Source organism: Acinonyx jubatus, chromosome B2 (genome assembly GCF_027475565.1).
Source record: "Acinonyx jubatus isolate Ajub_Pintada_27869175 chromosome B2, VMU_Ajub_asm_v1.0, whole genome shotgun sequence".
NCBI classification, from domain to species: domain Eukaryota; kingdom Metazoa; phylum Chordata; class Mammalia; order Carnivora; family Felidae; genus Acinonyx; species Acinonyx jubatus.
The window spans coordinates 134299857-134324086 of NC_069385.1; the positions used below are offsets into that span (position 1 = coordinate 134299857).

The window sequence follows — 24230 nt, forward strand, 5'->3', positions numbered from 1 at the left end:
TTTAGACATGTTTTGTTCAATAACTGTTTCATTCCAACTGAAACTGAGAAAAAAAAAAAGTAAGGCTTTTATTTAAACCGATTTGGCAAGACAAAGCCTCAGAAAGCAGCCGGCTTAGATTTCAACAAGTACTGCATGAACGAAAGCCGAATCTGAGCTGTCAACAAAAGGAAGTTGTTCTTTATTCCAGAAATAGACCTTAGAAAGTAACAAGCGTGGTGCTAATGAGACAGAAGCAGGGCGGGCTTGCTTATACACTGCCTACCGTGGCACCCGCTCACCCTGACTGAACTGCTTTGCAAACAGAGAGGCATTTTCGAATAACCCTTTTAAAATGCTATTCAGAGTTGAACTTTGTACCTCTGTGCACCCAAAAGATGCTGCTCCACAACACAACGTCACCAGGTGTCGTAAATCATTTTACTGGAAAAAATGATGCTTTGAGTGCCAAAGCAGAACCCTATTTTCAATGAGTTTAGTAGACCGTGTCCTGAGAGCACACTGCTCAGGGGGGACCTGGCAGGCCGTGCACGTGTCGGGAGTGGTCAGGCTGAGTGCACCGGGGTCCCACAGTGCTTGTGCCATAAGTCGATGGCCTTGCTCACGATTGCGTCCGAGCTGTCCTGGGGAATCTGTGGACAAGCAAACCAGTCTCTGTGAAATTTCAGGGTTTATAACTTCATCATGTCCCTTATTCACTATGGCAGAGCACTTAATTCCCACCGGAGTTTCCACTACTTGCCAGAGAGTATCGTATAAAAGGCTGCTGCCAGGATCTTTGTTTCACGGGCCACCTGAGGACACACTAAGGAGCTCTGGACAGACCGCCTGGGTTTAAAACCTGCCTTGCCCACCGTGTGCCCCTGGGCAGGTTACCGAAGCTGCCCGAGTTCACATCCCATCTCCACAATGGGGCAAACGACAGCCTCACTTCCTAGGGCTGTTTAGGATTACATGGGAGAATCCATGAGAAATACTTAGTATGGGCCCTGGCACTGTTAGCCACCAATACAATGCTGATGATTCATTTACTCATCACACGTTCACTTAGTACTTACTATTTACTAGGCCACTATTCAAATGTCAATAGTGACCAATTTAAAAAAAAAGCATAGACCTGGGGTCCAGTGAAATTCATCCAGATTCATTCATCCATGAATCTCTTCTACCTCTCGCCTAGTTAAGTTTATTTATTCTAAGATACACAGAGATTCATTTAGACCTTTTCCAACATGCACTAAGTATATACTTAAGCACATTAACAAACCCAACTGGGATTCAACCAGAGACAGTAACAATAATGAAAAGGCTTACAAGCCCCCCCCCCCCACCCAAAAACCATCAAGCTTCCTTTCCACTAAAAAGGATTATTCAGCCTCACATGACAGACCTCACCTCTTCCTTTTCTCAACAAGCCTTCTGAGAGTCACATCAGGGGAGGAGACTCTAGTCTTCAGTGCACACGACAACGGTCTCACTGCTCAGACCATCATCCCCCAAAGAGAGAATGCAAACTGTAATCCACAGACCAACTTTAAGCTAAACTTTTCCAAGGGGAAAAAGTATTTCTTATAATGTAAAAATATCAGAGAAAGAATGTGATGCAATAAAAAAATCTGGCTTCCCAAACAACTTCCTTTCTAGATTCAAAATCAAATTTGAAAAAAGCATACTTACATTTTCCAGAAACTTTGTTATCTTCTCTGCACTGTTCAGAGCCATTACTTTTATTTTAAAGGTTAATAAAATTTCCACAGCTACAAAAACTAAGATCTTACAGGATCCACTTACAACTTTATCCCAAACCCTATAAAAACAAAAAGATACAATAAAATCATTTGAGTGTGAAATTTATGTTTAGCTAAACATCTCAAATTACAATATTAAACCAAATTACTTCTTTTAAGTATAAACTTCAGAGAAAAGCTATAATGAAATAATCATCAAAAAAACAACAAAATAAATCAGCCATTGGAAACTTATTTCAGACACAATTAGCACTGGAAGGGAAGAAGGAATAATCACTAAAAGGTACTTGCTCTGCAAGGGATCTACGAAACACCCATTCCCTAATGTTTTAAAACTGACATTTTAGGGAAAGGAAGTCTTTTTTTTTTTTTTAATGTTTATTATTTAATTTTTTGAGAGACAGAGACAGAGTGTGAGCTGGGGTGGGGCAGAGAGAGGAGGAGACAGAATCCAAAGCAGGTTCCAGGCTCTGAGCTGTCAGCACAGAGCCTGACATGGGACTCAAACTCATGAACCGTGAGATCATGACCTGACCCGAAGTCGGACACTTAACCGACTGAACCGCCTGGGTGCCCCTAGGGAAGGAAAGTCTTAAACCAAAGTTTGGATTTCACTAATATTGTGTAATGCTAATATAATCATTAAATACTAAGGAAAACAAAAGCATCATTTGAAATAAGATTGGTGCAACGGTTCCAGTGGTTCAAATTCCTAAAACTTCTCTAAGAGCTTAAGGAGCTAGTTATTGATCTCAACCACTCTAAACACAATTATTCTGGTAATTCTTCAAGCTAGTGTTACACTCTTTGTGCTTAGTCACGTACTGTCTTGTGATGTCCTCTGTATGTCACCTCCCCTCCCAACCACCTCACACGGTCTTTGAGCGGGAAGGCCCGGGGCTCTGAACTACTGGCAGCATGTATCTGACCTGAATGAGAACGGAGTTTGAGTCTTAGCTCTCTGCCTGCCTTCACCTACTTTAAAGATGCCAGATGGAACTAAGAAATAGGAAGGTTTGCTTGGGATTAGGATCCCCCACATTTCTGGCAAAGGAAAGCCTATATCCATATATACTCCTAGAGACGGTTTCAGATGTGAATAACCTATAGCATCTAGCATATTGAGGGCCTTCAAGTTTTCTAATGTTACATTCTAATATTTCCAGCATTAACATCAATTTGTATTCATATTAGATTAATATTACTAACGTTCTAGTATTTCTAACTGTATAAATAATAAGTAGAATCAAGTGTTGCTCTGTTGTCTGCCAGAGAAGTTCGCTTCAAACTATGGTATTGTTCTAAAGCAAATTCATACTTTGAAGGCTGATCATGTGAAAAACCAGGACCCTTCTCTGACTCCAGGCCTTCAGAACATCCATGAAATACTTGCCTCTGTAAACTGGATTCGGGCAAGCACCCTGCGAAGCACCTCTTGAACCAGAGATCATAAGGAAGTTTGGACAGCGCAGAACACGTCTTCAGATGACTCAGCAGTCGGCTATCTTCCAGATTCAAGTATTGTTCAAAAGCCTTTGGCTAGTGATTAAAGAGGAAGAGAGATTACTCGTTTCCTGTGACATAACATTACCCAATCTTACAGCCTGTGGTGAATAAAATGTACATGCTGACTGCAAGTAAGTGCTAGAAAACAAAATTTCAGACTCATCCAAGTCATTAGTGATGCAGGTTTCCTAGGTCAGCACCATCAGAGCAATCAACAATCTGGGGCTCAGGGGTTTTCCGGGTTGTTACCCTAATGCTAACGGCACTAATAAGGTTCAACTGAAGGTCAAAGTCCAAAGCAAAATTCAATTGTTCTGGGGAACTAAGAACGGCCCATGACACTCCTGGCTGCTCTAGAGTAGATGATATACTCAGGAAAAAGGGGGAAGGGGAAAGGGTAAGATCAGAGAAACAGAGTGGGACCAAAGCGGGGAGACGGGGTTCGGAAAAACTAGACCAAAAGAGCTGGATGTGAAACGGGCCCACCCGTCCCTAGCCACACCGATGCCGACCCATGCTGAGCACTGCTGTGCACCATGCCAAAGACACTCCTACAAGAGACGTCCACAGAAGGAACTCTGAACCCCACGTGCAGGAGAACTCTCAGGAGGCAGAGAAATAACGGGAAGGGAACGAAGAGCCTGGATTCCATCTGGTAGCCTCTCCCACAGAAGGTTAAGCAGCAGCCAATTCTAGAAGCTGGGAGAGCTAACAAAGCTGGCTCCCAGACCAGCCAAATCCACCTTGCACAAGCCGCTGCATTTAGAGTCCGCTGGCCAAGAATGGAGCCTGGGGGTCAAACTCTGCAAACTCTGAAGTCTGTATTCCCTATCCAAAAAAAAAAAAAAAAAAAAACCAACCACATCCCATATCACCTAAGCAAATACAAATGTTTATTTTCCTAAATATCTGCATCTCAGCCAAAGAAGTAATTCATATTCCTTACCATGTTCACTACAGCAAACACTATGCTACATACAGGGAACAGAGTGAAAGAAAATATGAAGCCCCTGCCTCCAAGGAGCTTGCAGTCTGCTTGAGACAAACATGTAATAAAGCTATCATGGGGTAAGCACAGGATGCTGGACACGTCGAAGTGGGAATCCTAACCCAGCTTTCAGAAGCCATCAACAGTCTCCCAGAAAGGTGACATGTGAGTTGGCTTATAAAGAATGACAGGAGCGAACCAGGCAAAGAGAGGCTCACATATTAATATGGGGCCCAGTTTTCTCCTCTCTCAGGGGATCTCGAATTTTTTCTGTTTAACCAACTTTCCTACACTACCTAATAATTCCTGGAGCTTCTCAAGAACACTACACACAACTCCCCCCAAACCAGAAGCTTTTCTCCAAAGTACAAGTCAAAGGACTCTTGTCCTCGCCTTTCACCTCTAAAATCCTATTCTAGAATTTTCGTTGGTTCTGCCAATGGAATGTTTTTTCACAAACATGGATGAAAACACATATATCACGCATTTATATGTTACATCCCATAGCAAACAAACTCTCATCTAAAAGTCAGTACAAATAATAGATAGGGAGGAGTGAAAATTTTAAACCATTACCTTTTTCCCTCACCACAGTGTCAGCTCACTAAGGGCAGAGACTGTGTATCTATTTTGTTCACTGCTAGTTCTCTGGTACCTAGAACATTACTCAGCATTGTAAGCACTCAACACAGAATTGTGAGTAAATGAATATCATGAATTAAATGAAATGCTGAAATACATTAATCAACATCTTTTTTTGAGAGAGAGAGAATATGAATGAATGAATGGGGAGGGGCAGAGAGAGAGGGAGACACAGAATCCAAAGCAGATTCCAGGCTCTGAGCTGTCAGCACAGAGCCCGATGCAGGGCTCGAACCCATGAACCACAAGATCATGACGTGAGCCAAAGCCAGACACTTAACCCACTGAGCCACCCAGGTGTCCCTGTCAACACGTTGATAATCACTCAATGTACATCTTTTTGCCAGTCTTATTAAGTTTTTCTAAACATTTTTTCTTGATTTATAATATGTTCATTATAAGAAATCTCGAAAATACAGTAAAGAATAACGAAGGATATAAAGATCACTTATACTCACTACTGATAATGTAATGACCGTATAGCATCCGACTGTTTTCCTGTCCCTCCCAGCTTGTGCGCACACGCACCTGCACACTCTCTGGCTTAACAAGCACAGCAATGGCAATGAAAGGAAACTCACTTACTTTAATGACTACACACAATTAAGTCTGAGATGGCTTACAGACAGTCTGCTCTGAAAAGAGATTAACGAGGGAGGCCATCCACATCACAGGATGGTTTCTCTTCTCCCTGCTGGAGAGACCTTGTCAAAGAGCAGAAATTCCTAAAGCTTGTAGAGAGAGGAGTGGCTGTGATGTAAGCCTATGAATCAGAATACCGCAACATAATCAATGTGTCATCACCAGATCGAGTCTTGTCTTCTGATGCCAAAAACCCATCACTGCCCATTGCATATGCATTTCGCTAGGATTACAAACCAAGCTGTGCTTTGTGATAACCACTTTAGTTGGTAACAAAAACCTGATGATGATAGGAAAGATTATAAAAACTCTCCTTTAACAAAATCCAGGAAGAAGAGGTCGACTAACCACAGTAATGCAAATTTTAAGGTAGACCAAACACAGTTTAAATAAAGAGAAAAGTTCAAGTAAATGAGTAAATCAAACAGCAACGCAAAGGAAATTTAACTTTTCTTACACATTCTGAAGAACTTTAAAAAAAAAAGCTTCATAACAATTTAAAACTATGTGCTGGGTACTATAAATATACATATTAAAATAAACCTCTCTTTTGAAAATGAAGAAATCGACTTAGGAGGCATTAAGTATCTTGCTGATTTAAAATTCATTTCTAAAAAGCAAAAAGAGTTCAAGCATAGCCAGAGCACTTTTGAAACAGAACAACAATATGAGGGAGTTTACCCTACCAGGTACCAAAAACATACTAGGAAGCCATATTAAATGACTCATATGGTGTGGGCCCAGGAATAGACATATAGCTTGAGGGGGGAAAAAAAAGTCTAGAAAGAGATATAAGTATATATGAAAATCCAGTATATAATAAAGGTGGCATTTCAGATCTGTGAAAAATAAGAATGAACCGACACTGTAAATGGTAGGCAGTTCTGTTTCCTAATTGTTTAACTTTGGGCAAGGTACTTAACTGCTCTGTGCTTCAGTTTCCTCACCCATAAAAACAAAGATGTGCGTTAAAATTAAGTTTTCATTAATAAAGCAAACTTCCTGGCATGAAGCACATTCTTAATAACTGTCAAACAGAAAGAGGAAGTGGAAAAAGGTTTATTGCAGTTAACAACCAATAAACAAAGTCAAATCTGAGTCTGATGTCAGGCACAAAGATAAATCCCTTCAAAAATTAAAGGACTAAATTTTAAAAGGTTTAACTGACACATAGACCAAAGGAGTAGAATACAGAACCCAGAATTGGACCCACAAATGTATGGCCAACTAACCTTTGACAAAGCAGGAAAGAGTATCCAATGGAAAAAAGACAGTCTCTTTAGCAAATGGTGCTGGGGGAACTGGATACCAACATGCAGAAGAATGAAATTGAACCACTTTCTTACACCATACACAAAAATAAACTCAAAATGGATTAAAGACCCGAATGTGAGACAGGAAACCATCAAAACCCTAGAGAAGAAAACAGGCAACAACCTCTTTGACCTCGGCCACAGCCATTTCTTGCTTGACACATCTCCAAAGACAAGGGAATTAAAAGCAAAAATGAACTATTGGGACCTTATCAAGATAAAAAGCTTCTGCACAGCAAAGGAAACAACAAAACTAAAAGGCAACTGACAGAATGGGAGAAGATATTTGCAAATGACATATGGGATAAAGGGTTAGTATCCAAAATCTATACGGAACTTATCAAACTCCACACCCAAAAAACAAATAATCCAGTGAAGAAATGGGCAGAAGACATGAACAGACACTTCTCCAAAGAAGACATCCAGATGCCCAACAGACACATGAAAAGATGCTCATCACTCATCATCAGGGAAATACAAATCAAAACCACAATGAGATACCACCTTACACCAGTCAGAATGGCTAACATTAACAACTCAGGCAACAACGGTGTGGCGAGGATGTGAAGAAAGAGGAACCCTTTTGCACTGCTGGTGGGAATGCAAACTGGTGCAGTCACTCTGGAAAACAGTGTGGAGGTTCCTCAAAAAATTAAAAATAGATCTGCCCCTATGACCCAGTAATATCACTACTAGGAATTTACCCAAAGGATACAGGAGTGCTGATGCATAAGGGCATTTGTACCCCAATGTTTATAGCAACACTTTCAACAATAGCCAAACTATGGAAAGAGCCTAAATGACCATCAATTGATGAATGGATAAAGAAGATGTGGTTTATATACACAATGGAATACTACTTGGCAATGAGAAAGAATGAAATCCTGCCATTTGCAACAAGGTGGATGGAACTGGAGGGTATTATGCTGAGTGAAATAAGTCAGGCAGAGAAGGACAGATACGGTATGTTTTCACTCATATGTGATCCTGAGAAACAGAAGACCATGGGGGAAGGGGTAAAAAAAAAATAGTTACAAACAGAGAGGGAGGGAGAGAAACCATAGGAGACTCTTAAATACAGAGAAAAAACTGAGGATGGGGTGGGGGAGAGGGGAAAATGGGTGATGGGCACTGAGGAGGGCACTTGTTGGAATCACCACTGGGTGTTGTATGTAAGCAATGAACCATGGGAATCTACCCCCAAAACCAAGAGCACACTGTATACACTGTATGTTAGCCAACTTGACAATAAACTATATTTAAAAAATAAAATAAAATATAAATAAAATATAAATAAATAAATAAATAAGTAAGTAAGTATTTTTAGGGGCGTCTGGGTGGCTCAGTCGGTTAAGCATCTGATTCTTGATTTCGGCTCAGGTGATCTCCTGATTCATGGGATCGAGCCCCGCATCCAGCTCGGTGCTAACAGTGGGGAACTTGCTTGGGATTCTCTCTCCCTCTCTCTCTGCCCCTCCCCTGCTCATGCTCTCTCTCAAAATAAATAAATTTAAATAAATAAATATTTTTAAAAGTTAGAGCAAAGTTTTTTAAAAATCTGTTTTTTAGGAGTGCCTGGGTGGCATCCGACTCCTGATTTTGGCTCAGGTCATGATCCCAGGGTCATGGGATCGAGCCCTGCATCAGGCTTCATGCTGGGCATGGAATCTCCTTCAGATCCTCTCTCTCCCTCTGCCCCTCACTCCCACTGGCACATACCCTCTCTCTCTCTCTCTCTAAACAAAGCATGCTTTCTCCCTCTCTCTCTCTCTAAAAAAATAAATAAAAATTTCAAAATAAAACCTGTGTTTTAATCTTGGAATTAGAAAGGGCTTCCTAAATAAGAAAAAGCAAAAGAAAAATATCGACAGATCCAATTGTATCAACACTGAAAAATCTCTGTATGACAGAGAGAAAATATTGTCAACATATGTAACAAGGGATAAATATGCAGAGCATATCAATAACTCTTACAAATTAAAAAGAAAGATGCAAACAAAATAGAAAGGTGGACAAATACAAGTGGCCATTAAGCATATGCAAAGCTGCCCAGCCTCACTAGAAAATGAGGATATGTAAATTAAAATGGGAGACCATGTTCACTATCAGATTAACAAAAATTTGAGAAACTGATACCATCAAGTATTGGCAATGGAGTGGAAAACAGAAAATCTTCTAATCTGTTGTGGGAAGCAAAATTGGTATGTCTTCTGGGTGAGCAACCTGGCAATTAAAAAATTTAACATCTTTCAACCGAGTAATCCCTTTATAGGTGCCTGACCTACAAAAACATATATGTTTAAAGGATCATATACAAGGGCATGCTGACTGTCAACACAGATCTGTTATATTAAAATATGGCAAATTCTTAACAGGCAATAATATCACATTTTTAAGAGGGGAAAAAAAAAGGTGGTTCTGGATGAGTGGCTCTCAACCCTAGCCATACTCGAGAATCACCTGCTGCTTTTTAAAACATAGAATTCTGAGCCCCACCCACCCCCAGAGATTCGGACTTAATTGGTTTGGGTGGAGGAAAGGCACTGATAAGTTTTTAAAAGCTCCCAGGTGGCGCTAATAGGAAGTCAAGGCCGATCTGCACTGACGTGGAGAAGTATTCCAAAACATTAAGTCAAAAAAAAAAAAAAAAAAAAATTGTTGCACCATATGAACAATGTTATAATATTTATGTATTTTTTAAAGTTATACATGTAATAAATACATGAATCATTACATGGACATATGTGTATATATTTGTGTACATATGTGTGTGCATGGATGCATTCCATCCATCCTAATGTACATAAGATAGTATAGGATATATACACTGAGCTAATGACAATATTTACTTCTTAGAAAGTAGGGGATAAGGAGGTATTGGTACAGATCTTTGGGAACACTGGATTTATCCAGATTGTTTAATACTTCAAGAATGTACTTATTACTTGTGTCATCAAAAATAAAGAATTCTGGGGGGCGCTTGGGTGGCTCAGTCAGTTAAGCATTCGACTTTGGGTCAGGTCATGATCTCATGGCTCGTGAGTTCAAGCCTCGCGTCCGGCTCTCTGCTGACATCTTGGAGCCTGGAGCCTGCTTCAGATTCTGTCTCCCTCTCTCTCTATCCCTCCCCCACTTGCACGCGCACTCTCTCTCTCTCTAAAATAAGTACACGTTAAAAAAAAATAAAGAGTTTTTTAAACATAAACTAGCAAAATGCTACTGAATTTGCTCCAATACAAAATAAGAAAAGCTAATGAAATCATGGTATAATCTGGATCTTTTGATTTAATTGGGCAGCCAACATTATGCTTCCCTCACCATGTTTGAATTATTTTTATTGAAATCAACTGTCAATTAAATTTTAAAATTCTGAAAATCAAATTTTACTTAACTGAAATCTAGAAAATACTCTTGTAACAGTGCTCTACAAAGCTGAAGGGTCTTGCCAACTGCCCCGGTAACTGTTGTAGTTAGCACAGTTATCCTCGGGGCTCAGTTGGCCTCCGTCAGCGCCCCCTCATCTGGCCCTGCAGCCACTATCACGGTCACTGATTTCAAAAGAATTTTCTAATGGAACAAGTCACTGATTTAAGAAAAAGACATTCATACAACACGCAGTGCTCATCCCAACAAGTGCCCTCTTCAACAGCCATCACCCACTTTCCCCTCCCCCACTCGCCATCAACCCTCAGTTTGTTCTCAGTATGGAAACCAATTTGACAAATTATATTTAAAAAAAGAAAAGAAAAGGAAAGAAAAAGACACTCATTTTTATAAATGAGAGAAATAAAGGAAAAAACTAGAAAAAGAGAATGGCAAAGAGCCACTGGCTTATGCTGACGGAGCAAGTGGCTGTAGTTCTCTGGACTTGCGGGTCAGAGCACAGCCGCCAGCAGGCTGCCTCTGTCACATCCAGTCACCTTTCCTTCTTCAGTAACAGAATCCTGTTTTCACAGGAGATCACAATACGATCCCAGCCTCTGCTGCAGACAGAGGTGGCCGGGTGCCATGGTCCTGCCACTAACAGAGGTGCAGAAGGAAAGTCTGTCCAAGGAAGGCAGACTTGACTGGCTGTCCCTTCCACTCCTTCCCTTTGGTCTTTGCCCTTCCCTTTCTACCATCTTAGATCATAGATGTCATGGCTGTCACTCTAGCATCCATCTGTGAACAGAGGAAGAAGAAGGGTCACACCTAAGAATGCCAGACCAAAAGGACAGGAGCCTGGGTCCCCGCAGATATCATGGCACTATGGCACCCGCTCTGGACTGCCTTCCCTCTAGACTTCTGGTTACAGCAGAGAAAAAGATAAAGCTTCTGTTATTTAGGCTATCCGTTATATGCAGCCAAACGTAAACCTTAAGTAACCGAGAGGCAATCTTAGATAAATCCAGTATATTCTAGACCGGGATAAGGAATACAAAAGAGCAGAGGTTGCAAACTATGGCCTGCAGCAGGCCAGATGCACCGCGACCATTCTTTCATGCATTGTCAATGGCTGCTTCTGTGCAACAACAGCAGAGCTGAGTGTTTGCAACAGAGACACAGAGACCATCTGGAAATAGTTACTGTTGACCTTTTACGGAAAACAGTTTGTAGAGAGTCCGCTCATAATTACAGCAGCACCAGGAAGTAAGGCTATGTCCCTAGTACCACTGTCCACCGCTACCCTCAAGAGAAAGAAAAGCATCCCTCACCAGCTGGGGTAAAGACTCCCGGTACTTGTTATTTAATTGGTTCACAAAGCATCGGATGATCCAGTAACAGTCGACGCTGTCCTCTACCATCTCTTCCACGGCTTTGGCAATGGCAAGAAATACTTCATCTTCTGGCTCCTGAAAGATGAGTAATAAATCTCTGGTTAAAGGGCGGAAGCCAGCAGAAGAGAGGAATACATATTTCTTTGATGAAAATGAAACCTTACCCCCTAACTTTTGAAGAGGCTGCATTAATAAATCAAAGTGGAACTGAAAAGCACATGGTCCACGACTAAACAGAAGACTAAGGCGGAGATAAGGTTGGGTAACCAGAGAAATTTATTTGGATCAGTGGTGCTCATGACTGCCCAAGTTTCAGATTAAGCACTCAGAGATCTTCCACTTTCTAACGTTTAAGGTCATCAAAGAAAACATAAATCATAAGCAAAGTGCTGGCTCTCTCCACCCAAAAATATTCTCAGGGCTAGAAAAGAATTTCTTCCAAAAGGATGTGATAAATATCATAAACAGTAACCGGAGACATCTGTTAATACAGTAATTTGCAAAAATCAGATGACTCCAAAAAGACTAATAAAGCATTTTCTTTATTGGAAAGCATTCATACATACCTTTAGAATTTTGTTCTGTCTTTAAGCAACTAATAAGTTAAAATGTCCCTAGAATCAGAATTTTAGGAATGAGAAAAATGGCATTTCTCAAACATTGTGTCAATACTCAAAATATGAACATAAACCTTCAAGTAAATTTAAACAAGGTAATCTTATAAAAACTAGAATCTACTAAAACCTATTTTGTTTTCAAACACCATATCGTACACAAAATTATGTTTTCATCTAGGATTTAACAGCCAAAGGATTTTAGTGTTAAAAACAAACTAAAAAGCATCTTTCTATTCCTCTTAAAAGCTCCAAGTTAAATCAAAATTCCCATTTTGTTTTTTTTTTTTATGAACTAAGCTCTATGCTTTATTTGGATTTTATTAGTTTCCCCCCCCCCCCCACCACCAATATCCTTTTTCCATTCCAGGATTTTTTTTTTTTATTTGCATCCAAATTAGCATCTAGTGCAACAATGATTTCAGGAGTAGATTCCTTAATGCCCCTTACCCATTTAGCCCATCCCCCCTCCCACAACCCCTCCAGCAACCCTCTGTTTGTTCTCCACATTTACGAGTTTTGTCCCCCTCCCTGTTTTTATATTATTTTTGCTTCCCTTCCCTTGTGTTCATCTGTTCTGTGTCTTAAAGTCCTCACATGAGTGAAGTCATATATTTGTCTTTCTCTAATTTCGCTTAGCATAATACCTTCCAGTTCCATCCATGTAGTTGCAAATGGCAAGATTTCATTCTTTTTGCTCTCCAAGTAATACTCCATCATGTATGTATGCCACATCTTCTTTATCCATTCATCTGTCGATGGACATCTGGGCTCTTTCCATACTTTGGCTATTGTGGATAGTGCTGCTATAAACATGGGGGTGCATGTGTCCCTTCGAAACAGCACACCTGTATCCCCTGGATAAATGCCTAGTAGTGCCATTGCTGGGTCGTAGGGTAGTTCTATTTTTAGTTTTTTGAGGAACCTCCATATTGTTTTCCAGAGTGGCTGCACCAGCTTGCATTGCCACCAACAATGCAAAAGAGATCCTCTTTCTCCGCACCCTCGCCAGCATCTGTTGTTGCCTGAGTTGTTAATGTTAGCCATTCTGACAGGTGTCAGGTGGTATCTCATTGTGGTTTTGATTTGTATTTCCCCGATGATGAGTGATGTGGAGCATTTTTTCATGTGTCAGTTGGCCATCTGGATGTCTTCTTTGGAGAAGTGTCTATTCATGTCTTCTGCTCATTTCTTCACTGGATTATGTGTTTTTTTGGGTGTTGAGTTTCGTAAGTTCTGTATAGATTTTGGATACTAACCCTTTATCTGAGATGTTGTTTGCAAATATCTTCTCCCATTCTGTCAGTTGCCTTTTAGTTTTGCTGATTGTTTCCTTCACTGTGCAGAAGCTTTTTATTTGATGAGGTCCCAGTAGTTCATTTTTGCTTTTGTTTCCCTTGCCTCCGGAGACGTGTTGAGTAAGAAGTTGCTGCGGCCAAGATCAAGAGGTTTTTGCCTGTTTTCTCCTCGAGGATTTTGATGGCTTCCTGTCTTATGTTGAGTGAGGTCTTTCACCCATTTTGAGTTTATTTTTGTGTATGATGCAAGAAAGTGGTCCAGGTTCATTCTTCTGCATGTCTCTGTCCAGTTTTCCCAGCACCACTTGCTGAAGAGACTGTCTTCATTCCATTGGATATTCTTTCCTGCTTTGTCAAAGATTAGTTGGCCATACGTTTGTGGGTCCATTTCTGGGTTCTCTATTCTGTTCCATTGATCTGAGTGTCTGTTCTTGTGCCAGTACCATACTGTCTTGATGATTACAGCTTTGTAGTGTAGCTTGAAGTCTGGGATTGTGATGCCTCCTGCTTTGGATTTCTTTTTCAAGATTGTTTTGGCTATTCGTGGTCAAAATTCCTATTTTAATAAAAGCATTTCATTTTAGGTCTCCTTTCAACTCCTTAATATTCTAGAAAATGTCAAGAGTAAGAGAATCACAGAAAATAACATTTTCTTAACATTTAATTAATGTCAGAGGAAGAGAAAGAAGAAGGGAGACTCCCTTCCCAGACTCCCTTCCCAGACTCCCACCCAATACTGGACACTCTGCCGGGGGCTCCCGAATGTGGCAGCTCACGGGCTCCAGGACGGTCTGAGAGGCCAGGGAGGAGGACCAATGTCCTCAACCGTGTTCCCAGGCCTGTGTCGAGCACTGTCACGCACTCTGCTATACAGGAATACTAAAGAGGCTGCGTGGGGCTCAATGACTGGGGAGATGTGGGGGCAGAGCCAACACCAACACTTTGAGGTCACACTTGCCACAGGCCGCAGTAGAGGTGTCGGCTTGGAGCACGAACCAGCTGAGTAGGGATGAGACCCATCACTTAGGTTTCTTGAACTAATAGATAGTCTAACCTCATTTAATATATAATTTAAGAACTTGCAGAGAACTATCCACTTCGCTTTGTCAGAGGTAAGCAAAGTTTAAAGACGTTTGTTAAGAGTTCCAATTATTTTCAGTTCTCTCTTGATAAACTTAACAAAAGTGGACAACAACCTAAGCTCTATCCGTGGGAACCACATCATTAACTTCAAAAAGAATGAATAAGTCAAAACTCTCAAAGTGCTATACTGACTGGTAGGCTGTAAACTGCAATGAAAAAATAAGCTTTGGGGGAGGCACCTGGGTGGCTCAGTCAGTTGAGTGTCTGACTTCAGCTCAGGTCATGATCTACGGTTAGTATGTTGGAGCCCTGTGTGGGGCTCTGTGCTGACAGCTCAGAGCCTGGAGCCTGCTTCAGATTCTGGGTCTCGCTCTCTCTGCTCCTCCTGTGCTTGTGCGCTCTCTCTCTCTCCCTCCATCCCTCTCTCTCCCTCTCTCTCTCAAGAATAAACATTAAAAAAAATACTTAAAAAAAATAATAAGCTTTGGGGCACCTGGGTGGCTTAAGTCGGTTGAGCATCTGACTCTGGATTTTGGCTCTGGTCATGATCTCATGGTTCATGAGTTCAAGCCCCTCATCGGGCTTGCACTGATGGCGTGAGCCTGCTCGGGAGTCTCTCTCTCTGTGCCTCCCCTACGTGTGCACACGCGTAGGCATGCACCCTTTCCTCTCAAAAATAAATAAACTTAAAAAAATGTTTTATTGAAGAGCACAGCTTGCAGGCAAATCCCGATTGTGAGCAGTGTTTTAGCCACATACAGACACAAAAAGTTAAAACGCCGAAAATGAATTTCGAACTGCATTAAAATAGCCAAAGCCCAAGAGTTATCATCATTCCTTTGCCTGAACTTCTCCTTTTCCGCTTCTTTTCCCTTTACGAACAGCAAGCAGTCCAAGTAACTGGAGTAAAGGTTTGTCGAAGACGGAAGTTTAAAAAGCAGGTTGGGGCCTACAGGCGAGGGCTGGTTCCGAGACGAACAAGCAGATCAGTAAGTGTACCAAGGGGGACCGGAGCCTTTCATATTCGCAACTGTCAGACAAGGAATTTGCACACACAGGAGGGTGAAGGCTAGAGGCACTCGTGGTACTGGACTGGAACCAGAGGGATCAGTGTGAACGGGGGACATCCAACACCCAGAGCCAGACACACAAACACACCTAGGTGTGTGTGAATGGGTGTGGGTGATTCTATATAGCGAAGGTGCACGTGTCCCAGCTCTGTCTACGGACAGGACCTAGAAGCCCCACACACCAGCCACAACACGAGAACATCCGCTGCCCTGTAAAACCACACTTGATTCAACACGGAAACAGCTGATTTGGGGCTCGGGTAGAGAAAATACAAGATGGGTTGGGAATACTTTTTGTGTCGGAAAGTACAGAAATGCTCAAAACGATGGGAACTTATCATAAAGAGAGAGGAGTCGATCTGAAGGGGCTCCCACTGGCCTAATCTGAGACAAGCTGAACATCAAATAAATAATAGGAGTAATGGATTACAGGCCATTGAATAAAAGAGGAAACCATAAATTCACTCTGGCATAAATAAATAAATGAGGGAGAAGGGAAAACCCTTCCTTTTAAAAGAATGCCAACTAATAAATGCAGAAGAAAAAAGCAGTTAGAAAATCACCATCTGGCAACCAGCACAGTAAAAGTTACCTCAGGCAGGAATCATTAGTGGATGGACATTGACTTGGTCTCAAAGCATCTCCTCACAAATGACTTCTTAGTTACAAAAGGAAAAATAATAATCTTACTTTGAAGAAAAGGGCCGACACCACTTTAACCAACTGGTCAAAGTTAGCGGCAACAGTAATTAAGTATCATTCTTCTGCAGTATTCCTGCCAAAAATTCATAATCGAATTTTAATCATGAGGAAGCAACAAATGAACCCAAACTAAGACACGCTCTACTGCCCAGTACTCTTCAAATGTGTCAAGGTCATCACAGACAGACCAAGGAACTTTTTCCAGATGAAAGGAGACGAAGATGTGGCAATAAATGCCACCTGTGAGCCCACACTGGATTCTAGACCCAGAAAAGGAAAGCAGCAGGACATTCAGTAAGGTCTACAGATTCATGGTATTTTATCAATGATAACTTTATGGGTTTGATAATTATTTAAGATGAAACATTTGATGACACTAGGTAAAAGTACATGGGAACACTATACTATTTTTGCCAGTTTTTCTATTTCTAAAATGGTTTTTAAATGAAGAGTTAAAACACTTAAAATATTTTTTAAATCATCAACAAAGGTTAAAACTAGTGGGTGAAAGTTTGGTAAGAAAGTCTGATAAGTTCTGAACAAAACTTTTTGTTGGTCGGTGATACAGGGCATTATTGGGACAACTAGTCAAATGTGAATGGAGTCTGAAGATCAGATCTTAATACTGTATCACTGTAAACTTCTTGTTTTCAATGATTATACTATGGTTATCCTATACTGTGGTGACCTAGGGGAGTGTTATTTTCTTTAGGAAGTATATACTGAAGGAATTTCAAGTAATGGAATATCATGTCTGCATCTTATTTTCATATGGTTTAGAAGAAAATATGTATACATAACACAGGGAAAACAACAAAGCAAACATGGTAAGATATTAATGATGGAGAAACTTGGGTAAGGAGTATATAGGAATTCTTAGTAGTATTCTTGCAAGTTTGCAATTATTTCAAAATAAAATGTATTTTAAAAAATTAGATTGAGTAGGAATGTGCAGGGCCACGAACGCCAGGGAAAGATGTATTGCTTTTATTGCCCAGAGAGAGGAGAGCCACTGAGAGTTTCTAAGGTAAAATATGATGTAGTCAAATGCTAGCAGGATGGGACAGTCTAGACTTGAACTAAGTGTTCAACAAAAGTACCACTAACCAGTGGAAAGGAAGGACTTCGAGGCAACTTTCCAGACTCCAGCTGGTACATGCGGAGATAGACTTCAACCTGAGGCGTGGCCTCAGTGACACAGCGAACGACTTTCAGGGCGTGAAGGACGTCACAGTACTGCTCCTTGCGGTACAACATCACCTGGGCATGGGACTCATGGTGTGGAGGCAGGATCCCTATATGGAGACGGAGGGGGGAAAAGAAAGGGCAAAAACACTGAGATGCAAATCCAAATCCCCCCTTTATTGGAGAGAATCAAGTGAGAAGCTGCCCATTACAATCAGACTAGAATCACACAGATATTTAGTTACCATACAGATTCTGTTTTAGAAATTCTCTCTATATAAAACAATCTTAAATTTTAAGTACTATCATTATTTCAATGGTACCTGCATCATTGATATTTAAGAGAAATGAAATGGCATCATAAAGCCCTTGAATAAGTGTGCCACTTAAACTCAAGATAACCACATCAATCATCAAGATGATTTAATTAAATGTATGGTTGTCAGCCCGGGGCCACCCTCGGCTCCTACAGACCGGTCTCCAGTTTTTGCATGTTGCTCCTGCTATGCACTGAACTGCTTCCCCCAAAATGCAGATGTTAAAGCTCCAACCCCAGTGTGGCTAAATGTGGAGACAGTGCCTAGAAGGAGATTAAGGTTAAATGAGGCTGTAAGGGTGGACTGCAATCCAACAGAGCTCCGGCCCTTACAAGAGAAGGAAGAGATACCATTTGCTGTCTCTCTCTCTGCCATGTGGGGACAGATTGGGATGGTGGCCATCTACAAGCCAAGTGAGGCCTCACCAAGAACCAAACCAGCCAGCACCTTGATCTTGGATTTCTCAGCCTCCAGAACTGAGAGAACATAAACTGTTGTTTAAGCAGCCCAGTCTGTGGTATTTAGTTATGGCTGCCCTAGCCAACCATACAGGCCCCTCATCTCAGGACCAGCACCAACGTATCAAATCCTTCTCTTCCCTGATGATCAAAACTTGCTCACAAAGTAGCCTAGCTTCGGGACCACAGAAATCTCTGATTTTCACTGATGAGACCACCTTACATCATATTCTGATGCCATTTTATGCTCACTGACTCATTTAAACATGCCTACCTATGAGGTTTGGGGGCAAAAACCATCTTTTTTACAAACAAATGGCATGGAAAAAGCAGAGTGGGAGGAGCACCGGACAGGCTTTTAGCAAACATAGTTTCTAGTCCCACGTGTGAGAACACCAGGACTCTCAAAGTGTCTCTCTGGGAACTTGTTTCCTCAGCTGTCAGAGGTGGGAAATGGGATGGGTAAGCATCTCACCGAGCGTCCTCTACACAACACGAGCCCTAAAAGCCCGCATGAAAAGAAGGATGCCAGGGTCAAACAGGTTTGTAAAACGCTGACAATGAATTTTCAAGGCTCTAAATTCTGCTATAAAAAAAAAAAAAACGTATTTATTCCGGCCTCATTAAATGTAACAAGACTGTACAGGAACATGGACTCTGGAGTCCAAGTTCCTGGGTTTGAACTCTAACTCCACAATTAAGTGGCTGGACGGCTGTCAGCCACTTACTCAATCTCCCCTCAGAGAAGGCTGAGCTTCTCCATCTGAAAAATGAGACTAATAATATGTGTCATACAGTTGCTGTAATGAATAAAAAATTATATAAAGTGCTTCGAAAGTACACAACACATACTAAGCTAGTGTGTTAGCGTATATCTGATAAGGATCACTCTTTTAGTAGAAAACACCACAGATACAGTATGCTAAAGAACAGTCTGGAAAACAAAAGGTGGGTGAGCGCAAGAGACTTTAGCTAACATGACGCAATGTTAACATCAGAACCTAACTCGCTTAAATGTTCTTTGTCCTGACAGAAAGCTTCACCTACCTTAGCTTTGGAGTTCCGTACCAGGCTTCCGCAAAAGCCAAGGGAATACACTAACATGTCCTCCAAATCTGGGCTAATAAAGATTAAACAGCTGTAATGACACCCTCCTCATACTACTTGAGGCAGCACAGTGCCTCCCATGTTCAACCTCAAAGAGCTAGTTCTAAAGTTCTGATAGTTACCTGAAATGGTATCAGCAGGCCTGACAAGGTCCCTGAGTAATCAACCCCTGTTCTAGGAAGAGTCAGCTCGTCTCCTTACACGGCATGGCGGCTCCAAATCTCCAGTGTCTTTACCACAAAAATAACAACAAAGACTTACCTGGTAAAGACAAGTGGGGAAAACAGGGGTGACGAACAAGCCTGGACACTCTCAAGGTGTCACAAAGCACAACTGTATGTCTCCCACCCAATCCACTGGTGTTAGTAACTAATAAGACACATAGTATTTCCCAGCAGAAAGAGTGTCAGCATCCCTGGAAGGCATTTATTTTGATGGCCACTGGAAACACTAAGATTTAAGAACAAAGGCTCAAGATGTAAGAAAAACTAAAATAGTTGATACTTGCTCTCTGGGCAGTAACCGCACTGTTACCCACCAGATATACGAGTGCTCCAAGACTGTCGGGATGCACAACAAAGCAAGGCATTCCACTTTCTAGAATGGACTGTGCTTGCTCGCTGCCTCCACATTACATAATCAGACTTAGGACAGCAGATGTCTCAAGTCCTGCAAATACAGTACATTTTGGAAAGAGAACGAGATCGACAGTCTATCTTACCTTCAAACGGGCTCCACCAACCTAAGTTCGAATCCTAGCTCTGCCACTTACAGACTAGAAGGCCCCAGGCAAGGGATTTAGCCTTGCAGTCTTTTCTCCCCATCTGCAAAACTGGGATATTAATACCTACCTCACAGGAGAATTTGGCGATTACTCAAATTATTTGTTTGCTTAAGGAAGAAAGAAAAGGAGGATGGCAACGGACAGGTATTATAAGCATCAGCAGGCCCAGCAGAAATCGAGAAAAAAACACTTGGCTCAAAAGGCCAGTCACCTGTGGCCCCTAATACACTTTTTCTCCCACAGAAACTGAGCAGGCGCATTTCTCCTTCTCCTTCAGCCACTCGTCACTGGAATGTATCCATTTATGCTTCTAGGAAGTAAAAACTCCTCCATTTCTTTCTGACTCTGCTAGCACTCATTAGGAAGTTAGACCCCCTAGAGCTGGGAATCACAGAAATAACAAATTGAGAGCCACAACCTAGGAGTTAATTTAATTTAGCTCAGTAACCTCATTTTACAGGTGCAAGAGCTGAGGCCTAGCCAGGGTCTTCCTCAGGTTTACCCAGTTGACAGTGAAGCCCAGGCCAGCTCTTTCTCCAGTCCAATGCTCTCCCCGCACCTTGTTTCAGGAACACACCTTACTTCCTCTTCTATTATTACTGACGCCCGCAGAGTAATATTTAACGTACTGCTACTGAAATCGCCTTCTTAAAGGCTTTCACAGTGAGCAATAATTCAGTCTCCTGACATTAGGCCCAATATGCAGCAAAGGGCCTAGAAGAATCCTCTCTTTCCTGACTGATAAGAATGACAAATATCCCATCACTCAACATTTTTGAAGATAAATCTTCCAACTCTTGAGTCTCATACCTAGAAGCACCTTCCATACCAACGCACGGTACATGGACGGGAGAGGGAATCTCTGACTAAAAGTACAAAGTTTCTCGATATCTAGAGGAAGAAACAAAGAACAATTGGTTAGAAACTTTTTATGCTGACGACGCGAAAGTGCATTTCGGTTTTTTGTTTGTTTGTTTGTTTAATTCAAGTACAGTAAGACATTTCTCCAGAGGATGTCCACTACAGTCAGTAAATCTAGAAAAGGCAACACTGGTCTGATTTCTAGCCTGGGTGTTTCACCAACTGGCTACTTGAAAACAATCAGTGCTTCACAGCCTAGGAGATGCATGTTGCATACATTACTACATTCCCTGTGTCACATTAGCAGTAGTTACTATTTACAGAATTTCATTTAATCCACACTGCAAGCTTGTTGGGTAGTTATTGTTTTAAAGCTGCAGAAACTGAAGCCCCAAGCAGGTAAGTGACTTTAGTTAGCAGAGCTAGTGAATGGCATGGTCAGCCCTTAGATCCCCACATTCTCCAATAAACCACACTCAACTGTCCTGAACCTCAATTCCCTGTGCTCGTCAAATTCCAGCCATGCTTAAAACACAAAGATCAGGAGGGAAATGGTTTTGAAATTTTAGAAGCATTCTATGCATATAAAGTACTATTTTTACCTATGGTTCAGTTTATTTTACTTTAGTCAGCAGAACAGACCTTATTATTACTACAAAGCAACTAAGATGTCAACACATAATGTAGTCTCACGGTATTTGCCTCAGAGAAAAATCGTGGGGAGAGTTATGAATTTACCCAGAAGCTATGATAACAGCTCTGAAAACAGAGGAAATATATGGGTCTAATATGAGAAAAAATACCACCGCCTTCTTAACAGTCCTTTCAAAGACATCCGACTCAGCCTCAGCAAATAGAAGCTTGAAAAATCCATAACCTCTCCCAAAATACACCATTTACCTGTCATCCTATCACTAAAAGATACAGCAGGTAACAAATACTTCTGAATGTCTTTTAAGATACCACTTCTTTCAGGACAGCTGGGACGACTAAAACCCAATAACCTCAATCTAACTTGTAAAACTCACCGAGCCGGTCATCTTTTAGGAGAATCTCCAATGATTTCTTTTCTTCAACTCCACGAAACCCCACTTTCTCATAATACACTGAACGGAAGTTTCTCTGAGAGTCCTCAGTCATGTTTCATTCTTGGAGAGAGAAAGAGTAGGGAGAGGGAAAGAGTGAGCTTAAAAACAGAGACTGGACAATTTGGGAACTTTTCCAATGATTTTCTCAAACTTCCCCACGAATTCAATATACTACAATAAACTGGCTGCCTTTGCACAGGACTCAACATTATCTATTTTTTTAATGTTTATTCATTTATTTTGAGAGACAGACAGAGAGAATCCCAAGCAGGCTCCACGCTGTCAGCACAGAGATGAACAGGGCTGGATCTCACAAACCATGAGATCATGACCTGATCTGAAATCAAGAGTCACTTAAATACTGAGCCACCCAGGCGCTCCTAAATGTCTCATTTTAAACAACTAACACCACCTCACCTATGTTCCTTGGCCAAAAACCAGGACATAAAACTAAAGTCCTCTGAGCTGCTAAAATAGATTTCACAAGGTGCACGCACTAAGGCTCCTACTTTACTTATGGGAGTTCCTGGCCATTATACACGTTCAAAGAAAAGAAGGAAAAAAAAAAAAAAACAAAACACTAGTGAAATACGAGGACAAGACGTCATACAAAAGGGGTTACCAAACAGTCTCCACTAGGAATTGTTTTTGTTTTTACAATATTCTGCATTAAAAAAATGAAACTGTATTCTAAAATGCTGGCATTGTGTCTTTAGGTAGGATTCCGGGTGATTTCCTTTCTTTTGCTTAGCCGTATTTTCAAATGGGCATTCTGTGAAATAAAAAACTAAACTATAAAAAAAGTAAAAACAACAACAACAAAACAAGCTTCTCACTTAGTTTTCCTTTAAACACAATCCTACCAAATGCAGTTATCGAAATCAGAGCCCACAAGAGACGAACAGCACTCAACTGTAAACCAGAAGGGGGGCAGGAGTGAAGCCTATTAATAAACGATGCCACAGAACTGAAGACAGAATAACGACTTAAAATCTGGCATTGGGACTCAAAAAGTTCAGCGGTGTCAGGTTCTTTCACAATAACGTTCACAGAACTGACTGCAAGACATCGGGGGAAAGGTGAGATTAGGTTGGCATTTTAAGAATAAAATGGATGTAAGGCATTTTTCAGAAAGTATTGCACTGCCTGAAATCAAATACTTAAAATGTCAGTGCAAAAAGGAGTCTAATCCTCAGGTTTTAGAAATCCTGACAAGTCCCCAGCGAGGAAGGGAGGGTTGAGTTCCAGACAAGCCAAGGTCTTCCTTATCGAAAACTCTGCACCCCTTCGGTCTCAGGAAAGGTAAAGATTCGTTAAAAAGGAGAAATTCTAAAGGGTTCTGAGCTTTGGGGACCACACGTTTTAAACAAAAACAAAAAACAAAAATTCCAGGGTGGCTCAGCGGGTAAGCATCAGACTTTGGCTCAGGTCGTGATCTCGCGGTTTGTGAGTTCGAGCCCCTCGTTGGGCTCTGTGCTGACAGCTCTGAGCCTGAAGCCTGCTTCTGATTCTGTGCCTTCCTATCTCTCTGCTTCTCCCGTGTTCATGCTCGCTTGCTCTCTCTCTCAAAAATAAATAAGCATTAAAAAAATTAAAAAAAAAAAAATTCCAAAGCACTAAAACGCCAAATGAGTTCGGGGATTTCTTTAAAAGCAGCAAACAGCTGCAGGGCGGTGCGGTGCCCGTTACCTACACACACGATTCTCAGATTGCACTACGATGGCTACAGGTCCTCCCGGAGGAAAATCCTGTAATGTACACGCCGGCCCCTGAGCGTCCACCTGAGGAGAAGTCAACACACCCTGCTCCACGTCCCCCTGTTATGCTTCACCTCTAGCAGTGGAAACCACACCCGGGTTGAGACTAAGTGGTCCGGGGGGAGGCGGCGGAAACCAGGCCCAGCGCGCTGACCGGCCGGCGGGCAGCGGAGGCGACGTGAAGGCCGCCGAGGGGACGGGCGCGCCCGAGGGCGGCCCCGGGGGCGGAGGGAGGCTACGTGGCACCTGCGCCCGGTTAGCCAGCGCCCCTTCGCCTCCGCCGTCGCCGGACGTGACGTCAGCACCCGGT

General features: G+C 41.7%; 1 protein-coding gene across 2 annotated transcripts; it reads right to left on the reverse strand.

Annotated features, from left to right (window-relative positions):
• Positions 1 to 153: 153 nt before the first annotated feature.
• Positions 154 to 24217, reverse strand: TBC1D7 (TBC1 domain family member 7). 2 transcript variants are annotated; one of them, XM_015071382.3, is made up of 8 exons: positions 23995 to 24217; positions 22104 to 22223; positions 21025 to 21105; positions 17471 to 17658; positions 11534 to 11671; positions 3142 to 3287; positions 1678 to 1807; positions 154 to 632 (listed from the first exon to the last, which is right to left on the reverse strand). In XM_015071382.3, the coding sequence occupies exons 2-8, from the start codon at positions 22213 to 22215 to the stop codon at positions 546 to 548; spliced, it is 882 nt and encodes a 293-aa protein (XP_014926868.1). In that variant the 5' UTR covers positions 22216 to 22223; positions 23995 to 24217; the 3' UTR covers positions 154 to 545. The 2 variants fall into 2 exon arrangements, with proteins under 2 accessions (XP_014926868.1, XP_053079144.1); XM_053223169.1 differs by lacking the exon at positions 21025 to 21105.
• Between the last annotated feature and the right edge of the window lie 13 nt (positions 24218 to 24230).